The following is a 21,158-nucleotide window of genomic DNA, read 5'->3' on the forward strand; positions in this document are numbered from 1 at the left end:
CCTTCTGAGAGGGGCTTTTTGTTTGGCTTGGAGGTTCTTGTTCTCAGCTCTGCAGGGGCCACAGATACAAGAGAAGCCCACCCAGCCAGCTCCTGTGCATGCTGGAAGACCCTGCTCAGGCTCACCTCTCTTAGGGAAGCTTCCCCTGACCTGTCCCTCCATGGTGGGGACACTTCCTCCATGCTCCCAGGGCACCCTGTGTCTGAGATGCCCAGATTATGTCCCCAGCCCCCAGCGTTGGGCCTGCTCACAGAGGGCACCCAGTGTATAGTGACCGAAGCAATGAACCGTTTTCCTCGTCACTACCAAGCAACTACGCCAGCACATCCTCCTGTGTTCATTTCACAGCTCCCTTGGGCCCCTGGAGGTCATAACCAGGGAGGATGATCTCCAAATAACTCAGCAGCAACAGAGGGAGGTGGGGGTGAAGGAGGGCTCAGAGGAGATAACACCTGGGCCATTGCTACCCTCCAGCCCCTTTTTGCAAATCAAAAAAAAGGCACCCTGTCCTCTGGGCAGATACAGCCCTGCACCAGGACTGTAGGTGGATTTCACCCCCACATGCCCCTAGTCCAGGTACCCTCATCTAATTCAAAACCTGCGCAACTGACATGGTGGCCCTGGCAAATGCCATTCGGGGTTCTTACTCGGGCTCAGGAGACCCTGTTGACATGATTGGCTCAATAACATGGTTGGGGTTCGGCAAAGGAGCCAGAGGTAGAGTGACGGAAAGGCTGCTTCTGGTGGGAAATGGGTGAGTCGTCACGAAGGGGCCTCCAGCGCTTCATTACGCTGAAGCCACCAAGATTTCCTTTTCCTGATGTAAGAACCCACTTATGTGTATTTATGCATCAACAGACTTGGGGGCAGAGGGAGGTGTGCAAAGACTACTCCCTGCTTTCTAACCAAGGGGAACATGAAGAAGGAAGCATTTTAGGCTATATTTCACTCACTACCAGGCCACAGGCAGAAGCTCAACACCTTCAGAGAACACTTGACAGTGACTGTGAGCAGGTTCTGGGGCTGGTGGGGGGATGCGGGTGGAAGAGAACCCTGTCTGAGATGGTTAGGGCAGACCCGTGTCCCAACTCTCCAGGAAATGATCCTTCACCCTGGTGAAGGGGCTCAAGGGAAGGAACCTGCACAGCTTTCTCCTACTCCCTGCTCCTGCAGCTAACGATCCATTTGGTTGGAAACTATTTCTTTGTGTCTAAAAAAAGTCCCAAATGATCAAATTTAAGCCCAGAACCTCCGACCCTATTTCTGGGGATAGAGGTAAAGAACTGAGCTATCAAATGTCAAACACACCTTTGCCCTCTTTATAAGAATAAGAAATTAAGCCACCTGTTGGGCCTGTGTTTTCTCTATTAAAAAAAAAAAGGACTGTTTAGCAATCTTAGCATGTCAGATATATTCTAATTCTTCAACAGCTTTTATTGCTATTTTTAACTTTAACTTTGTCCAACATTTCTACATTTCTCTGAGGTTATGGAACCTCAGAATTAGATACAGCATTTCAATAAGCCCTCTAAATTTAGAGTAAAAAGAAAAAAATCTGATTATACCATCCAGCATTTACAGAGTGCTTGTTAAATGCCTGGCACAGCACAAAGCCTGAGGTGGGTGCTAACATTATCCACATTTTACAGATGGGGAAATGGCGGCATCAGAGAAGGTAAACAAGTTGCCCAAGGTCACACAGTGAGTGGTAGAATGGAAACTGGAATGTTAGCATTCTGACTTCAGTTTGTGTTGTCCCCAGATTTGGCCTCCGCTTGGTGGTTTGTTCAAAGATGAGTAAAAAAAAAAGTTCAAAGGCCTCACCTCAGGATGTGTCAAGGGCATAAGGCACGGGAGCCCTCATTTCCTCGGAAGTGAGGGAGGAGAGCTCTCTAAACTGTCATCCTACTCCCCCATCAGGTTGCCTAAAGGGCAAGGCACCAGCTCTCCCCATTCTCCCTGGAGAAAAGCTGGGGCAAGGAGGTGCTATTGTTTCAAAATGTGTTCGAATTTAATTTCTTAAAATTTTCACAACTTTTCCACTCAAACCCTTAGTGCACCTACTTGTCTAATAATGAAGTTTAGGAACAGAAATGTTTATAAATTCTTAGGAAATCCCACATAAAGCTTAGAAATTATTTTTTTTTTTTAAGATTTATTTATTTCTCTCCCCTTCCCCTGTTGTCTACTCTCTGTGTCCATTTGCTGTGTGTTCTTCTGTGTTCGCTTGCATTATTCGGCGGCACTTGGCAACTGCGTCTCTTTTTTGTTGCACCTTCTTGCTGTGTCAGCTCTCCGTGTGTGCAGCACCACTACCCCTGGGCGGGCTGCGCTTTTGTCACGCCGGGCGGCTCTCCATACGGCGTTCACTCCTTGTGTGTGGGGCTCCCCTATGCGGGGGCGCCCTACATGGCAGGGCACTCCTTGCGTGCAGCAGCACTGCACATAGACCAGCTTCTCACGGGTCAGGAGGCCCTGGGTTTGAACCCTGGACCCTCCGTATGGTAGACGGATGCTCCATCAGTTGAGCCACATCCGCTTCCCCAAAGCTTAGAAATGATAAAAGCTCTTCTAAGAACATTTTGCATTTTGTGCATTTTGCACTTTAATAGAGGATATAGAGGTATATGATTTCACATGCACATATGAGTGTGGATTTAGGTTTACAGACACACACCAGGATCTCAAGGCTGAAGTCATTCAGCAGCAAAGCCAGAATTCAAAGCCAGGTCGCACCCCACATGTCCAGTTTGATTCCAGTCGCCGTGGCCATGATGAGGCTACGCCAGGAGGCCCGAGGGAAAGACTGAGAGAGGGGAGACAAGTGGAGGAAAGGAATCGGGGCCAGGGCCAGGGTCCCGGGCTCCCTACAGCACACAGTTCTCAGCTCACAAGAGTTAGGTCCAGGTGTTGATTTGAAACTTGACACTTTCCCAGGGAATCAATGTTAAAAACAGCACCGTTGGCTTCTCAAGATGGCCTACAAAAGGTCGCCAGAAACCAATAAAATAGAAGAGCCAGACCAGAACCTGCCTGCACCTTTTGGGGGAGAGCTCAGGGTTGGCTTCCACCTTGGGTGGCTCCCTACATAAAGCCCCTTCTCAGCACCCTCCAGGGTGCCCTCCAGGTTCCAGGCCATGGGGAGGTGACAGTGGGCTGGGGCTCGCAGGGTAGAGGGGACCAGATGCTGTGGGTAAGTGTGGGTCCCCAGCTGGGGCGATAACTACATCTAAGAGGCATTTAAGTCAAATGAGCACTGCCGGGGATGGTGCCTAAATTGCTTGCTTTCTTTTTTTTTAAATATTCATTTTTTAAATTTCTCTCCCCTTTCCCCCACCCCATTGTCTGCTCTCTGTGTCCAGCTGCTGTGTGTTTTTTCTTTGTCCACTTGCATTCTTACCAGCAGCACCAGGAATCTGTGTCGCTCTTTGTTGTGTCATCTTGCTGCGTCAGCTCTCCCTGTGTGCGGCACTACTCCTGGGCAGGGTATGCTTTTTTTCCACATGGGGCAGCTGTTCTTGTGGGGCACACTCCTTGTGTGTGGGGCTCCCCTACATGGGGGACACCCCCGCGTGGCACGGCACTCCTTGTGCGCATTAGCACTGCATGTGGGCCAGCTCACCACACAGGCCAGGTAGCCCTGGGTTTGAACCCAGGACCTCCCATATGGTAGGCAGAAGCTCTACTAGTTGAGCCAAATCTGCTTCCCATAAACTGCTTTCTAATTCATGTATATACAAGAACAGCAAAACCCCACTAATTCTGGAATGACTAAGGGGTTTTAATGAAAAATCTAAATTATAAAATTTTGATTAAAGAGTAGATGTTCCCTACCTTCAACTTCACACTCTAAGAAGCAAGACTTTCCTAAGTAGCAGCCCAGTTAGACAGAACCTTAACAAGTAATTATACTTAAAGCATGCCACAAATGTTCAACAGTTTGAAGTAGAAGGTGCCCCCTGAACTTGACCTTGGTAAACCATTCAGTCTTGGCCCCAGACCCAGAGGAAGAACTAGCAATCACACACTAGATTACTGTATTATATGTCTTGCTTTTATTATTCATTTGCTTAACAATACTTTCTCCAGAGAATAAAAAGGCAAATCCAGTGTTCAATCTCGTTATTAAAGTAATACCAGTTAAACACATAGCATATCAGCAAATTTAAGAAGCTCCTAATATTTTTTAATGTAACATTTTTTTGTGATCTATATATCTCAAAAAATACAATAAAAAAATAAAGACTCATAAGCTATGCAAACTGTAAAATAGCACATGTTAGTTGAAGTATAATAATATTAAAAAATAAATATTCTTATTTTTCCTTGTTTAAAAAAACAAAAGGTCCTAATAATGCTGTTGAGGTTGCAGTAAAATAAGTACCCTCATATATGTTGGTAGGAGAATAAACAGGTATAATCTCACTAAAAAGCAATCTGATGCTTTGTATCAAATGCCTTTTAAGTGGGAGTAATTACACTTCTGGAAATCTACCCCTAGGAAAAATCCTAGACACACAAAAAAGATTTAGGCACAAAGATGTTCACTGCAGCGTTTTCTCTTACATCAAAAAACTTGGAAAAAGTTTAAGTTCCATTTTCCATAGCTCTTATCCTCCTCTACCATAATATAACATTTATTCATTTACTATTTATGTCTTATCTTCCACTGCTAGACTGCAAGCCCCACGAAGGCAGGGCTTTTGTTTATTCTGGTTACTAAGGCTTCCCAAGTACCTGGAATCTGTCTGGCACATGGCTGATCTTCAATAAATATTTGCTGAAATAATAAATGCAGAAGTAGCCAATACCACAGGCCTTTGTACTGTCTTCCAATATGCCAAGGCCAGTCCCATCTCAGGGCAGCTTGGAAGGCTGCTCCCCCACATCTCTTCAAGTTTAAGTCCTCCCTGGAGGACCCTGAGGAAGTAGCCTCTCCAGTCTGTCCATCTTCTCTCTCTCTCATTATTCTATTCATGGCTCTTATCAGTAGCTGCTATCTGCATGTTTACTGAACTAGGCTGTTAAAAGCCCCTTGAGAAAAGGGCCCTTGTCTGTTCACTACTGTAGCCCCAGCAGCTAAGGCAGCAGTGTCAAGGACAGACAGACAGGAAGTACTAAACAAGTACCCTGGACCTACCGACTTCTTCCACCTCCCACCCCCATCCCAGTAGCCATCAAGCTTCCCCCTCCCCAACTTCTCTGCCTCCTTCTTGCTGCCCTTGTCAGGCTCTGGCCACTCCATGCTTCTCAGCCACCTCCCAGGCTCTCCTACCTCCTGACCTGTTAACAGATTCTCTTTCTAAAGCGTTGCTTTCATCAAGTCCTCCCCCTTCCCACAGGCGGTCACTGATTCCCTAATTCCACCAAATAACTCCAGTCAGAGCATTGCACCAGCCGCCTCCCCCTACCTGGTAGTCTGGGCTCCTGCCCTCCCCACCCCAATCATGTACCTTCTCCCCCTGGTTAGTCTCTTTCAGGCCCAAAGTCCTGCCTTTGTCTTCCTCACGTCATTTCCCCTGTCTGGTGGGGCTGGTGTCCCATGATCTTACTTATCCTGCCCATTCTTTAAGTCTCCCGTGTGCGTCTTACTGAAGGTCTACTGGTGACGGTATCTGTGGGCTCATTTCCTTTCTTCTGATGGATTGCCATTTCTGGGGGGTGAGGTCCACAGACCACAACTTTAGAGCCCCAACGCCTCTCGGAATCATTTATTCAACACCTTATTGTTACAGGTGAGCCAACAGGAGAGTGACTTGTTGCCAAACTCCCTGGCAGCTGTGCTGGACTCCTGCCTCTTGGCCCATGGCTTTTGCTCTCACACCAGACTAAGTCCTAGAACCTCAAGGACCCCCACAGCCCCAGGTCACTGTTCCTCTAAAGGAGGCTCTGTCAAATACATGAGTTATCACAGGACACACGTTCTTTGCTGTCTGCCCCAGGGACAGGGGACTACTGAACCTCAGACACCTTTCTGTGCCATGGCTGGGTAGCAGATGCATTTCACTGCTGCGAGGGAACTAAGAACTACCAAGAAACAGCGTCTGGCATGAGAAAGTGAAAATAAAGTGATGAGGTTAAAAACCAGCAACCTTGAAAGGAGCCTGAGCAGATCCTGAGGTGTGATGTACTGCTTAACCACAGCCCCATGGACAAGTCAGGTCGATTGTGCTAAACTTTCTTCCTTCCTTTCTCTCTCTTTCTTTTGTCACCTCAGAGGCTTTCCCAAAACTACCAGTTCCAGGGACTCTGTAGTGTTATCTGCAGTAACAAGACTTCAAAGGGACAAGAGGCCACAGGAAGACTACATAAAATAATCCATCGTGATTCAGAGCTGATTAGCCCACTCCACTGCATCCTGTGCGTTAAAGATGTGATTTTTGTCCTTGGCTCCACCTTGCTCCCTTCTTCCTGTGTTCTCAAAGAGGGCTGCCAACTTCTGGTGGTGATTGCTCCAAGATTCTCAAGCCAAGCCACCAACATAAAAAGGTACAGACTTTTGGATTCCAGACAGCTGAGCAGAGGGGGTACTAGGGAGGATGGGGGAGCTGACGGCTCAGATCCTCACCCCGTGAAGCCCACAGTTCAGCCTCTCCAGGGGCTCCTGGGCACACTGGGACACAAGGCTCAACAAGCTGCTTTGGTGCAAGGGTTTATGTGGACAATGGCTTTTTTCTTTCATTGCTTAGGCTAGAAAATGTTTGTTTTTATCCCCGTCACAGGAAAAATGTTATTTGTGACAAGAGGAAGGAAAAATCTCAAGACAATGAAAAGGCGCTCCATATATCCAAGCATCATCTTCTCAAAAATGGGCTTAAGAATGACTAAAAACAAACAACTGCATAAGACACAAGACCATTCAATGATAGACATCCAACATTTCCACTGCAAACTTTGTCTCCCCTTTGTATTCTATGCATTTTGTCTGGGTTTGGTCTCTTATGCTCTGAATAGTGGAAAAACTTAAATTCTTAGTAATACACCTAACATTTGAGGACTTGTTAGGTGCTAGTCTTTATATGAAATATGTCATTTAATCCTAAGTACTTTATGAAGTAGGTACTGTTTTTATCCCCTTTTTCACAGATGAGGAAACTAAGGCTCAAATAGGTTTAGTGGTTTATCTGTGGTTACACAGCTAATAAGTAGATATGGAAGTAGAATTTGAACTGAGGATTTCTTACTAGTCTTCTGACCGTATTTTCTGCCCTAAGTCAGAAAACAAGGGATTGAGTCAGTCTCTGATGAGAGCCAGAACAGAAACCCATTCTGTGAATTTTTAACAAATATATAAAAACAAGACTTTTGGATAGGTATTCAGTAATTAAATAAAAAAACAATAGGACACATATATTTGGAGTTTTGTAAGCATTATTTTTTAATTCTCAAGCCAAAATCTAGAGAAATGGCTTATCATGACATATGGGAATTAAAACAAAATACGTTTGTGCATACATTGGCATCTGTTCACAGGGTTTGAGGGTTTAATTCATAGCTTTGACTTGAAACATTTTTTAAAGAGCTCAAAAATAACCCCAACAGTCATCTTTGTTTTAATACTCAGAGGAACGGTGCTGAGGTCTTGGTCACTGTATTAGTCAGCCAAAGGGGTGCTGATGCAAAATACCAGAAATTGGTTGGTTTTTATAAAGGGTATTTACTTGGGGTAGGAGCTTACAGATACCAGACCATAAAGCCTAAGTTACTTCCCTCAGCAGTCTATGTGGAGCAAGATGGCCGCCGACATCTGCGAGGGTTCAGGCTTCCTGGGTTCCTACGTTCCTGGGCTTGCTTTTCTCTGGGTTCAAGGTTCCTTCCTTCCTGGGGCTGACTTCTCTTTCCTCTGCGTGCTGACTTCCCAGGGCTCCAGTTTAAGTCTTCAGCATCAAACTCAAAAATCAAAACTCCAACGTTAAAAGCCCTCAACTCTTCTTTGCCCTGCCTTTTATCTGTGAGTCTCCACCCACCAGGGACTCAATGCCCTAATTATAACTCAGTTATGCCCAGGCACAGATCAGATTACAAGCATAATCCAATATTTCTTTCTGGAATTCATCAATTATATCAAACTGCCACAGTCACCTTCAACAAAACTCCTCCGGAGCTGTGCGGAGGGCACGGCTCCTCGCTCCAGTGCCCGGTTCCTGAGAGCTTCCTCTGTCTGACGCTTCACCGCCCACGCATTCCTCCATCCACGGCCACCTGGCTTCTATCACCGCCACTTACTGATGTAGCTTTGGCCAAGGTCACCCTGGCCTCCTGCCTGCTAATCCACGGGTTGTTTCAAGCCTTTTCCCAGAAGCATCTGACACTCTCTTTCCCGGGACTTTGAGGGCGTCTTCTGTCGTTTTACCTGCCTAGAATTCAGCTCCTCTCTTTTGATCATAGCATCCAGAGGAGCCATCCTTCCCCGCTCTTAGCACACGTGGTCTGGGGGCTGACACCCCCAATCCAGTGTGGGCCAATGACCTACGCCTGGAAATCACGGATTTCATTCTCCTGGCTCTAGGGACTAGTTCTAGGATGGACATATGACTAAATAGTAATCCTTATATTTCTAGTGGGGTCTAATTTGTAATAACATTCCTGAAAGTTATGACATCAAACCTGAGATGTTTGCTGAAACTCTTGGGGAAGAGGCTCTCTTTCTTCTCACTGGGGTTGCTGAACTGGCAGAATGGCCTGGAATTGGAGATGGCTGCCTGCCCATCCCAAGGACAACCGCCTGAGAAGGAGGCCAAGAGAAGGCAGCAGGACTGACTGTGTCCTGATGGTGTCCTTTTGGGTCCTTGGGGCACACCTGAGGCCAGCACATCTGGTCTGGTCAGTTTCATGAAAAAATTCCCCAGAGCTTGGCTACCAAACACTGATACTCCCAAATCCATACAACAGTCTAGACCTCCTGCTGAATTCCAGACTTGTGTGTCCAAGTCCTTCTCGGGTATCTCCACCTGGGTGTCCACTTAAATACAACAGGTTTAATTCCAGCTCAGAATTAGGCCCCCGCTCTTCCTCTTCTTGTGTCTTCATCTTAGCGAATGGCTCCATCACCCACCCAGGCACCCAAGAAACGTAGTCCTCATCCTTGTTACTTCACACCCTCATACCCCAGACCCCCCTGGCCTGCTAATTCCAACTCTTTCCTCAGGGTCACATACTCAGGCAGGCCTTTTCTGACCTTCAAATCTGAATGAGGAGTCCTGCTTATGCCCCCAAACAACTCTTCAAATGCCACATTCCCCATGATAGCAGGGCCCATCCCTGCAATAAATAGTATTTGAATAAATGAACTGTAAGTTCTGTAGGTGTGATCTTAACATTATTTACTGTAAATACAGTCTATGTTCCCCTTGAAAACATTAGATATGTCACTATCTCTGAGAGATCTGCCAAAGATACGGTGTTTGGCAAATAAGACTGATTTTCAGGGGCTCTGCCACCTGAATAAGTGTGAGAATCATCAAATTTTGCCATGATATTTCCCTAATTTTTTTTTTTTTTTAAGTAAGATATCAATTGGGTTTGGGAGAGCATGGCATTGGTGAGCCAGGCTGCCTCTGGGTGAGTGCTTCACTTCCCTTCTCTTCAATAACTGAGTCTACAGGCTGGTCAAGGAACCAGGGCATTCGCCTGCTTTCCATTTTCCAATTTTCATATCCTTTGTAATTTCTTAGAAATCACTAGTTACTTGAGCACAGCTGCAAGTTCTCCCTATATCGTCCACCTGCCTCCCATCCTTCTGTCCACCTGGATATTTACCTATGCCAGCCCTCACTGGAGCTCCTCATCTGGGTTTTAATTCCCTCAGAAACATGCCTGGGCTCCCTTCTGCCACCTCTGGGTTATTTCCTTTGAGAAAAAAGGAAGAAGCAAAATAAAAGCTGAGTAGTTCTGCTTTCTGTTATTATTGCAGCAAGAGCCCCAAGCAGTGGGCCTATCACTTCCTGATCCTTTTTCTTGCTCTAATCATACCTAACAAGGCTCTTACTTTCTGAGACATTTTTGTCCCCTCAGCCCACTCACTCCAGTGAGTGGACTGGACTATCCAATCAGATAGTCCATAAACCTTGCTTCCATTCTTGCCTGTAGACCCCACCCTTTTTTTCTCATATTAAACACTATATTTAAATGATAATATTTATAGTTTTAAAATGCTGCTACTTCATCATTTTGTAAGAAACCATCTATTATACCCTGATTTTATCAACTTAATTTGAGTGTTATGAAGAATGAGCATGTTTATACATTGGCAAGAATACACAGGGGAAAAACACATAGGGACTGTGTGGTGGCTATTTGTACTTTTTTCCTTAAGTTTTACTCTTTAATATCTTTTGCCTTTATATTATTTTAGCTTATTTCCACTTTTTCCTTCCTTTCTGGCATCCATTTTTATTTTAAAGTATAGCACACAGAACACAGATGTAGAACTTCCTTTATTAGCACCAATTGCAGAATTATAGTAATCAGTTAAATAAATTGTATAATGCTTAGTGTTGAGATAGAATTCATGTCATATTTTCACTGAGACATAATTCATATATCATAAAAGTCACCCTTTTAAAATGTATAATTTCAGTGGTTTTTAGTATATTCACAAAGTTGTGGAACTAACACCACTATATTTTCATCATGCCAAAAAGAAATCCTATGCCCACTAGTAGTCAATCTCCACTCCTTTTGGACATCCAGTTGTTTGGATGAACTGTCTTGGCATCTGGTAAAAAATCAATTGATTATAAAAGCATAGGGTTTTTTTCTGGACTCAATTCCATTCCACTCATCAATATGTCTATCCTTATGCTAGTGCCACCCTCTTATTTACTGTAGCTTTGTACGAAGTTTTGAATCAGGAAGCATGAGTCTTCCAACTTTGTTCTTTTTTCAGAATTGTTTTGGCTGTTTGCCTGATCCATGAACAAGGATGTCTTTCCATCTTAAACTTAATCTATCCCTCTGAGTATGAACCCTTGTAAATAGCACCTTTTGATGAGGTTACTTCAGTTAAGGTGTGGCCAGCTGAATCAGGATGGTCTTAATCCTATTCTGAAGGCCTTATAGGGAAGGTCATGAGGCAGTTTAATATTATTTATGAATTCCAAAAGGAGATGTTATGTTTGTAAACTGATCTGTTCCTCTGGGCATGATACTTTTTGGCTGCTTTAAATTCAAAGGCTTTACATTAACTTGATTAAATCAAGATCAGGGCTTTGATTAGACCATGTATTAGGGCATGCAGGGTTGAGGGAGCCCTGCCCCCTTGGTGGGCTATCTAAACGGATGCCCAATCAAGAACACAGAAGTAGATATACAAAGGAAGAGAGACAGTTCCACAGACATGGCAGAGGCCCCAGGAAGAGAGATGATTCATTTGCCTGATAGCTTACAGCTGACCTTGTGAAGAGACCAGAACAGCTGAGCCCAGAAAGTAACGAGCCCTGGGAAGAGAGACAAGCCCTACGCCAGCCTACAGCTAAAATCAGAAGAAGCTGGGACCAAGGAACCTTAAGAGGAAAGAGGAAGGTTGCCATCACCTGCCGTCTTGCTTCCACATGTGGAAGACTTTGGGTGAGGAGTACCTCTTATAGTACCTTGAGTTGGACTCTTTTTATAGCCTGGTAACCATAAAGCTCCTACACCAAATAAATACCCTTTATAAAAGCCAACAGATTTCTGGTACTTTGAAATCAGTAACCCCTTTGGCTGACTAATACAGTCACAGACAGAGAGAAAGTCAGAGGCTGAACATCAGTGGATCTCAGAAGAGAAGGGAGAAGTCAGGAGGGGCCACCATGTGACAGAAAAGCCAAGGATCAAGGGTCACCAGCAGCCAGCCCCAGTATGCCACAGTCTTCTGGGAGAAAACATTACCATGATGATGCCTTGATTGTGAACTTCTCCCAGCCTCAAAACCATGAGCCAATAAATTTCCACTATTTAAGCCAATCCATTGCATGGTACTTACTTTGGGAGCTAGGAAACTAAAACACCATTTATTTAGATCTTTAATTTCTTTGAACAATGTTTGGTAGTTTTCAGTGTACAAGTCTTGCACTTTGTTGAATTTATTGCTAGGCTGTTTTTTTTTTTTTTTTTTTTTTTACTCTATTGTAAATTTTCCTAATTTCATTTTTGGGTTGTTCATTGCTAGTGCATAGAAATACAATTGATTTTTGTATTAATATATTGATCTTGTATCCTTCAACCTTATTAAACTTGTTATTAGCTCTTATGGTTTTTTAAATATGTGTAAATTACTTAGAATTTTCTCTATATAAGATTATGTCATGTATGAATAGAGATAGCTTTACTTTTTTTCAATCTGGATGCCTTTCACTTCTTTTTCTTGCCTAACTGCATTGGCCTATGCCCTTTTAAAATCTGCATGGTTTCTCGAGTTACTTCCCCTTTTTTCCTCATTAGAATAAATTTTCTGGGGGAACAGCATAGATAGAAGTGGAGCTCTTAAAATTCAGAAATTGCAATCTTGTGGCTTGACTCTTGAGATTTTAGGTAAGTCTCACATTCCTCAGTGCAAACGTTTTCTTTCACAGCATGTGGGCTAAGGGATTTTCAGAGGGAATCTCTGAAATCTGTTGCCTTTAAGTTTCAGACATAAGGCTGGCTGAGCCTGGCATTCCCTCTTCCTTGGCTGGCTGTTACAGAGGCTAGGACAACATGCTACTTTTCCCCTGGGCCCATCTCTGCTCCTTTTCTGGCCAATTCTTCCTCGCTGATCATTGGGAGAACAGTTGATAGTTCCTCCTGCTGAATCTTCTGTCCTCTGAGAAATAAAACTGTCACTAAGACAGTAGACTTATCAGATGTAGTGCACATTTGTTTTTACCCAAAAGAGACTTTGACACATATCTCATCTGAAGTCTCCTGGGCCCGTTTTGTGGAAGGAAAGAGTCCACCAATACCCTTCTTCTACTCCCCCTCTTCCTTGTTCTTGGGCCCCTGAGAGTGCTCTTCCATGCAGCAATAAGCATATTTCCTTGATCTCAGGCTCTTCGTCCACCTGTCTAGGAGACCTTTTCATTAGAACAAGACACAAACTTAATTGTTTCTCTCCTGACGAATGTCCTGGTCGGCATATGAATGGGGCTCCTAAGATCAGCCTAATTCTTCCCAGCCATGGGACAAAAGGAGGGAAGAATAAGGTTCCATTAGGTGCTGAATGGACACAAAGGCTATGCTGAGTGGCTTTAGAATGAAGAGAGATGTTTCCCTCCACATCAGCTCAAGCTCTGTGCTAAACTGATCTCTTGAGAAATGGCAGGAAGCCAGGGGGATAAGAATCCATGACTATAGATGGGTGTACACTACATCCAAGGATGAGCTTCTAGTGCCCAGGCCTCTGACCAGCCACAGATGAAAGACAGTCATGGAGGCAGGCAGGACCCAGGACATTTAGGGTCCTGGGCCAAACTCTCTGCTCCAGTTCCAGTGCAGGAATCTCCAACATGCCTGTTTCTGTTGTTCCGGGCTACCTCTCAGGAGCTAAAGCTCTTCCTCCTAGTCCACACTGAAACCAAACTCAGGTCCTCCTGTGGCCTAACCAAGCTTCTGTCCAGCCTGATTTTCTTCTAAGCTACAGGTCCACCTTGGGTCCACTGCCTAACAACAAGGCTACTTGGGCCAGCGAAGGGCTTCCTGATGTGATGACTCCTCCCTCACCCTGGGGTTGCTCGTGGCTCTTGGTGCTGACTGAGAAGTGGTCACCAGGAGTCAAATCTTAGAACCCTTCTTAAAACTATGCATAGCTATTCCAAAAGCTTCCCCCAAATAATGAAACAGAGAGAAGAGGGAGAAATGATATAATTAAATAGTGAAGGGGGGGGGGAAAGACGGCATCATGTTCCTGTGAGATGGGTTCTCCTGCCTCACACTTGCTTATTATCCAGGCTCTGGGAGCTGAGAGGTGACCACATCATCCCCAGGCTGGCACCGCATCAAGCAGGGGCTCCCTAATTACACATGGGCAGAGTCAGGCCCGTGGCAAAGACAAACAGGAGGAACCATCAGGGGCACTCTGAACATTCCACCGCTAATGTCGAGATATTATTATAACAATGCTATGTCTGATCGCTTTATATTAAAAAGAAAAGGAAAAAGAAATCCACCTCCTACTCTTGGTCATGAGTCCTTATTAACCCAAGTATTTAAAATTGGTTAGTATTACTAAGACCTTAAATGTACTATATGTGTGTCATCTTTCAAGGTGCTGGATTCTGTAATATTTTTATGGTTCATGTTGAGTGTCTAAGATGAAATTTTTAATACCATTTTCAGCATATTAATAAGCCCCAAATAAAGCAAATTTTGAATATTTTCTCCAGTCTTCTCTTCCTTCTCATTCAATTTATTGTCTAGAACTGTATTTCAGTACACAGAGTCTTTGCTTTGCTGAATTCATGCAATGTGTATTTGCATGCCTGGATTTAACATATTTCCTGTAGTGACAACACTCAATTTGTAGGAACTATCTAGGTCACTGGAGTGGAGAAAAAGAGGTCGCTAAATGGCATGTATCCAAATATAGATGCCATTTTCTCAAACACCTGTTGAACATCAATGATTGAAAAGATCATTACAATTTCCAAAACTCAGGACCAAACCTTAAATTTACCAGGAACTTGGTTTCCACTGAATACAATCAGGAAAACAAGTCTCCTGACCAAAGAGAGTGAGTCTTAATAGGCTGGAAGCTTTAGAAATATAATCACTGCTTCAAAAAGCAATCGGCTTTGATGTAAATTATTTCCCATTAAAATTCATCTTAAGAGGAAGCTATTTAATTGAACCATAGGACATAATACACTGTTTGCTTCCGGAGACACAGCCAACAAGACAAATACATTCAGTGTGTCCAGAGTGAGCCAGGAGGAAACGACCCATCTAAGAAATGGAAACTAAGGACAGTAACATGACACTCCTTAGTTTCACTGGGCGCGGGCTGGTCCGGCAGCTACGAGCAGCTAACTTCCTAGGGCCGGGCCACGGCGAGGCTGTGCAAAAGCAGGCGGCCTGTCGACCACACCTCCCCCACCCCCACCCCCACCCCCAGAACAGTGGAGGGTGGCAAGCAAGGGCGTCTGGAGAAGGGGTAGTACCTTCTACTGCTGCCATTCATTCATTCATTTGAGAGTTAAGTGCCAGGTACTCAGCTCGGGGCTCAGTTCTCCAACAATGACTCAAGAGCCTATTCTGACACCGCATTTCCAGCCACAGGCCTCACTCCCTCAGCCAGAAGTTTATTACAGCCTCGTTCTGCCCCCGCTCCCCGGATCCCCAGGCCAGGGTGATAGGACAGAGGCAGCCAGAGGAACGCCCTTCCGACAGCAGCAAGGAGGGCTCGAGGACGCGGGAGAGGGGCCCCAGGGACCCTCCTGCCCGCGGCTCCACGCTCCGAGGAGAACCCTGAGGTCACGCAGATGCTGCAGGGCGAGAGCGGGTGCCGCGAAGGCAGAAGGCGCCGCAGGAAGCGCGAGGGCGCGGGACGCTGGTGCCAGCAGGAGCAGGAGCACTCGCCGGGAGGACCCGCCCCGGGGTGGGGGGCAGGGGCCAGGCCAGGGGTGAGGCGCGGGGGGCGTTACCTGATGAAGGTGGTCTTGCCCGTGCTGTACTGGCCCACCAGCAGGATCATAGGCTTGTTGTCGAAGTCGGCGTCCTCCAGCGCCGGCGAGTGGAACTCGTGGAAGCGGTACGCCTCCTCCAGCGGCAGCACCTTGCGCAGGTAGAGCGAGCGCAGGCCGCCCGTCACCGTCTGCACCGCGTCCGCGCCGCCCGCGCGCTCGCGCCCGCCCGCCTGCCGCCCCATCCAGCTGAACATGCTGCCGCCCGCGCGTCCGCGCCCCGCGCCCACCCTCCTCAGCGCCGGCCGCGCGCACAGACCCTGCGGCCGACCCACCCCGGCTCGCACTGAGCCGCCCCAGCCGCGCTCGCCGCCGCCCGAGTCCGGCCCCGCCTCGCGCGCCGCAGCCAATCTCATCCCGCCACGTCACGGGCGCTCCTTCACTATTCAGAAGCGCTCTCTCTGGTCTTTTTTCATTGGGCCTCTGCCATAGCGGGGTGGAGGCGTCAGCCAATGGGGAGGAGGTTCTTAATGAATTATTGATGTCGGAGTCCGCCTAGAGAACCGCGCAGGGAGAGCCTGTCGGGGGGAATGGGGACGGTCCCCTTCGGCTCGCAGCAGCCCCACCTCCGGCCAGGTGGCGGCGGCTTCCGGGCAAATCTGAGCTGGCAAAACCGGCCTCCGAAGGCTGCTTGTTCTCCTGGAAAGTTTCACTCATTCCAAACCTGTGGACGTACTCGGGACGAAGAGTTTCAGAAAGTTGGCCGGCTAGGTTCTTCCTAGGTTCTTCCTTCTTACAGGCGCGTTAACAGTCCTCGCATTGTAGTGGTGAGGCGAACCAGGCTCATGAACATCACGGACAAGATTAGGAGGGGAAGTAGAGTCCAATCGACTTCGGTAGTTGTTTCCTCACAATCCTCCACGCAGCCGCCACTAAATTCTGGATTAGTTAATGGCCTTTCCCACTTAGTGTCCTCCCCTGTCCTCTCCGCCCCTCATTTTTACAACCTAGTTTCCACATATTGACATTTAAAAGATTTATTGTCACCTCCTAGCGCTCTCTTTTCTAGGTTTTTAAAGGACACTTATCTAAAGTGAGATTAGGAGAAATACACAGCCATCACCTTTGCTGTACTACGTTAGAGTTTTAGAATATTTCTCACTTGTTTGAGAGCATTTCTTGAAGTGTGATTCACGAGGTCTTTACGCTGAGAAACACAAAAAATTGCTGCGAGTAATAAAGACTTCAGTAAATGGAGAGCTATGTTGTGCTTATGGATCAGAAGACTCAATATTGTTAAGATGTCAGTTTTCCTGAAATTGATGTCTAGATTCAACCAATCTCAATAAAAATCCCAGACATTTTTTTTTTTTAAGAATCAGGTTGTTTATTTTTTATTTTTTATTTCTCTCCCCTTTCCCACCAGTGGTCTGCTCTCTCTGTTCATTCACTGTGTGTTCTTCTGTGACCGCTTCTATCCTTATCAGTGGCACCGGGAATCTGTGTTTCTTTTTGTTGCATCATCTTGTTGTGTCAGCTCTCCGTGTGTGCGGCACCATTCTTGGGCAAGCTGACTTTCTTTCGCGCTGGGCGGCTCTCCTTACGGGGTGCACTCCTTGCGCGTGGGGGTCCCCAACATGGGGGACACCCCTGCGTGGCAGGGCATTCCTTGCGCGCATCAGCACAGCGCATGGGCCAGCTCCACACGGGTCAAGGAGACCCGGGGCTAAGTCTGCTTCCCCAGACTTATTTTTGTAGAAATTGTCAAGCTGATTCTAAAATTCATATATGTAAGTGCAAAGGACCAGGAGTAGCCAAAACAACTTTGAATAATAAAATTGGAGGTATGCTACCTGATTTCAAGACTTACTACTATAAAGCTTCAAAAATCAAGACTTTGGTTTTGGTGTAAAAATAGACAAATACATCAATGGAGCTAACCCAGAATTAGATCTGCACATATATGACCAATTGATTTTTTGACAAAGGACAAAGACAATTCATTATATTAAGGATAGTGTTTTCAACAGTGCTAGAACAATTGAATATCTATATATAAAAACATGAACTTTGATCTATGCCTTGCACATATGCAAAAATTAACTCAAATGGATTACACACCTAAATGTAAAACTTAAAATTATAAAACTTCTAGAGGAAAACATAAGAGAAAATCTTTGTGCCCCTGGATTCAAGAGAAATTTCTTAGATGACACCAAAAGAAAAAATCTGATAAATTGTACTTCATCAAAATTAAGAAAGTCTGCCCTTAGAAAAGTGCTATTAAGAGCATGAAAAGACAATCTACAGGCAGGGAGAATATATTTGCAATTCCCATATCTGATAAAGGACTTGTATCCAGAATATTTAAAGACCTCTCAAAACTCAAGTAGAAGAAAATAAACAAAACAAAAAATGAATTCCAAAATCACTTAAGGTAAACTCTTATAAGTTGAGTCATGCTTGTAATTTTAAGCAAAATCAGGGGAATTCTAGAAGAAAATACAATCATTTTACTTTGTGATTGCACTAATATTCCCCCCATTTTTCTTTCTTTCTTTTTTTTAGGTACCTAGGGACCAGGAATTGAATCTAGGATATGGAAAGCTGTGCTCAACCACTGAGCTACATCAGCTTCCCTGACTTGGTTTTTCATTTGTTTTGCTTGTTATTTGTTTTTGTTTTTTCAGGAGATACCAGGAACCAAATCTAGGACCTCCCACATGTGGGAGATGGGCACTCAGTTGCTTGAGCCACACCCGCTTCCCCCCACATCTTTTTTTAAAATTTATTGAAATATATCAGTCATACATAAACATACATAAACAATAAGTGTATAGCGATAGTGGTGAACTTACAAAACAGACATATATAACATCATACAGGGCTCACATACCTTACCCTAACACCAATACCTTGCATTGTTGTGAAACATTTTTAACTAGTGATTAAAGAGCATCCTCAAAATATTACTACTAACCATATTTTTACCCCAACCCACTTTATTATTTTTATATCATTTATACATGAACATACATAAACAATAAATGTATAGTAAAACTTGTGAACTTACAAAGCAAACATGCATAACATCATACAATACCTTGCATTGTTGTGAGACATTGTTTTGCTTGTTACAAATTATGAAAGAATATTGCCAAAATCTTACTACTAACCATAGTCCTTATCTTACATTTGGTGTATTTTTCCTCCAACCTACCCTATTATTATTTTTAAAATATATTTTTTATGACAGAAGTTGTAAATTTACAAAACAATCATGCACATGTGCAGAATTCCCATACACCATCCATCTATCAATACACTACACTGTGGTGGAACTTTCGTTACATATTATGAGATAATATTATCAGATTATTACCAGGTCCACAGCGTACATTTAGCACACTTTCTCCATATTTCCCCATTATGGACAGAGTACATCTTTGGCAAAGATGCACGAACATTACATTACTATTGTTAGTCACAATCCATAGATCACTCCAGCTGTGTTTTTCCCATGTTTCTCCACATTCCCACCACCCTGCAATAGTGATGTACATCTGTTCTAGCTCACAAAGGACACTCTTACACCTGTACCATCAACCACAATTCTCATCCACCTCTGGGTTTACTGTGCTATTCAGTTCCTAGATTATTCTCTAGCTTTCTGTCAGTTGGAATATACATCCCTAGACTACCATTTTCAACTTCATTCTCATTTATAAACCAGCTGTTACTCACTATAATGTGTTACCATCAACTCTCTACATTTCCACACTTTTACAGTAAAGTTAATTAAAACTTCTACATACATTAAACATCAGTAGTTCATCTCAGTCCTCCTATCTCCTTTAAGAATCTACCACCTACCACCAGGTCTTGAAGATATTTTCCTACATTTTCTTCTAGAAGCTTTATCATTTTTGCTTTTATATTTAGGCTTTTGATCCATTTTGAGTTAATTTTTGTATAAGGTGAGATAAGGGTCCTCTTTCCTTCCTTTAGGTTATGGATATCCAGTTCTCTCAGCATCATTTGTTGCATGGACTGTTCTGCTCAAGCTTGGTGGGTTTGACAGGCTGGTCAAAAATCACTTGACCATACATGTGGAGTCTATTTCTGAACCATCAATTTGGTTCTATTGGTCTGTGTGTCTGTCTTTATGCCAGTACCATGCTGGTTTTTTTTCACTGTAGCTAGCTAATATGATTTAAAGCCCAGAAATGAGAGTCCTCCAACTTTGCTTTTGCTGAGCCCAGCTCAGCAATAAGTCTGCACGAAGGGAGGGTGATGAAGAACTGGAGAAATGAAAGGACAGAAAGGAAGACACAAGAGAGGAAACAAAGATGGAACCAGGGGACTTCACAGCTTTTGAAACTTAGAGCCTCAACCCTAGTTTCCCCATCGTATTTATTTGAAAGCTAACTAGCAGTTGTGGGCTATAAGAAGCAACCTGCAACATCCACAATAAGGTAATTCACAATAACAGGAAGCAACTTAGAACATCTTACACAATAACAGAAAGCAACAAATAGGTAAGCCAATTTCCCATAACAGCTTTTCCTTTTTAAGATGTTTCTGGTTATTCAGGACCCCTTACCCTCCAAATAAATTTAGTAATCATGTTTTCCATTTATTTAGAAAAAATGCTGGTGGAGTTTTTATTGGGATTGCATTGAATCTGTATATCAATTTGAGTAGAATTGCCATCTTAAAGATATTTAGTCTTTAGATTTGTAACCATGGAATGTTCTTCCAATTATTTAGGTCTTTTTTAATCTCTTTTAACAATGAGTTGTTGTTTTCTGAATACTAGTGCTTTACATCATTGGCTAAGTTTATTCCTATTTGGGTTTAATCTGTCATTTTCTTTTAGCTACTTTTATTGATATAATCTTCATTTCTAGACTCTCTTCCAGGCCTCTCTCTCTTGTCTTTTCTTTTCAGACTCTAGCATACCCTTTAGTATTTCCTGCAAAGCTGGTCTCTTGGTTACAAATTCTCTCAGTTTCTGTTTATCTGTGAATATTCTTAATTTTCCCTCATTTTTGAAAGATAGTCTTGCCAGATATGAGATTCTTGGCTGAAAGTTTTTCTCTTGCAATATCTTTAATATATCATACTACTGTCTTCTTGCCTCCATGGTTTCTGTGAAAAATTGGCACTTAATCTATTGGGTATCCCTTATATGTGATGCATTGTTTTTCTCTTGCTGCTCTCAGAAATCTCTTTGTCTTTGGCACTTGACATTCTGATTAGTATGTGTCTCAGAGTTGGCCTATTTGGATTTATTCGGATGGGAGTATGTTATACTTCTTCGACATGGATATCTTTGTCCTTCAATATGGTTGGGAAATTTTCTACCGTCATTTCTTCAAATATTCCTTCTGCCCCTTTTCCCTTCTTTTCTCCTTCTGGGACACCCATAACATGTATATTTACACATCTATTGCTGTTGTTAAGTTCCCTGAGACGTGTTAATTTTTTCCGTTCTTCTCTTCATCTGCTCTTTTGTATGTGTGATTTCAGAGGCCATTTCTTCAGACTTACCAATCCTTTCTTCTGCCTTCTCAAATC

The 21,158-nt window shown here is 44.1% G+C and overlaps 1 protein-coding gene across 1 annotated transcript in view; it reads right to left on the reverse strand.

Annotated features, from left to right (window-relative positions):
• EHD4 (EH domain containing 4) overlaps positions 1–15,932 on the reverse strand; it is a 77,478-nt gene extending 61,546 nt beyond the window's left edge. The window contains exon 1 of the mRNA XM_004481483.5: positions 15,600–15,932. Within this exon, the coding sequence (XP_004481540.2) occupies positions 15,600–15,835 (236 nt within the window). The 5' untranslated portion in view covers positions 15,836–15,932. The remainder of the gene's footprint in view (positions 1–15,599) is intronic.
• Positions 15,933–21,158: the final 5,226 nt, after the last annotated feature.

Source organism: Dasypus novemcinctus, chromosome 3 (genome assembly GCF_030445035.2).
Source record: "Dasypus novemcinctus isolate mDasNov1 chromosome 3, mDasNov1.1.hap2, whole genome shotgun sequence".
Classification (NCBI taxonomy): Eukaryota; Metazoa; Chordata; class Mammalia; order Cingulata; family Dasypodidae; genus Dasypus; species Dasypus novemcinctus.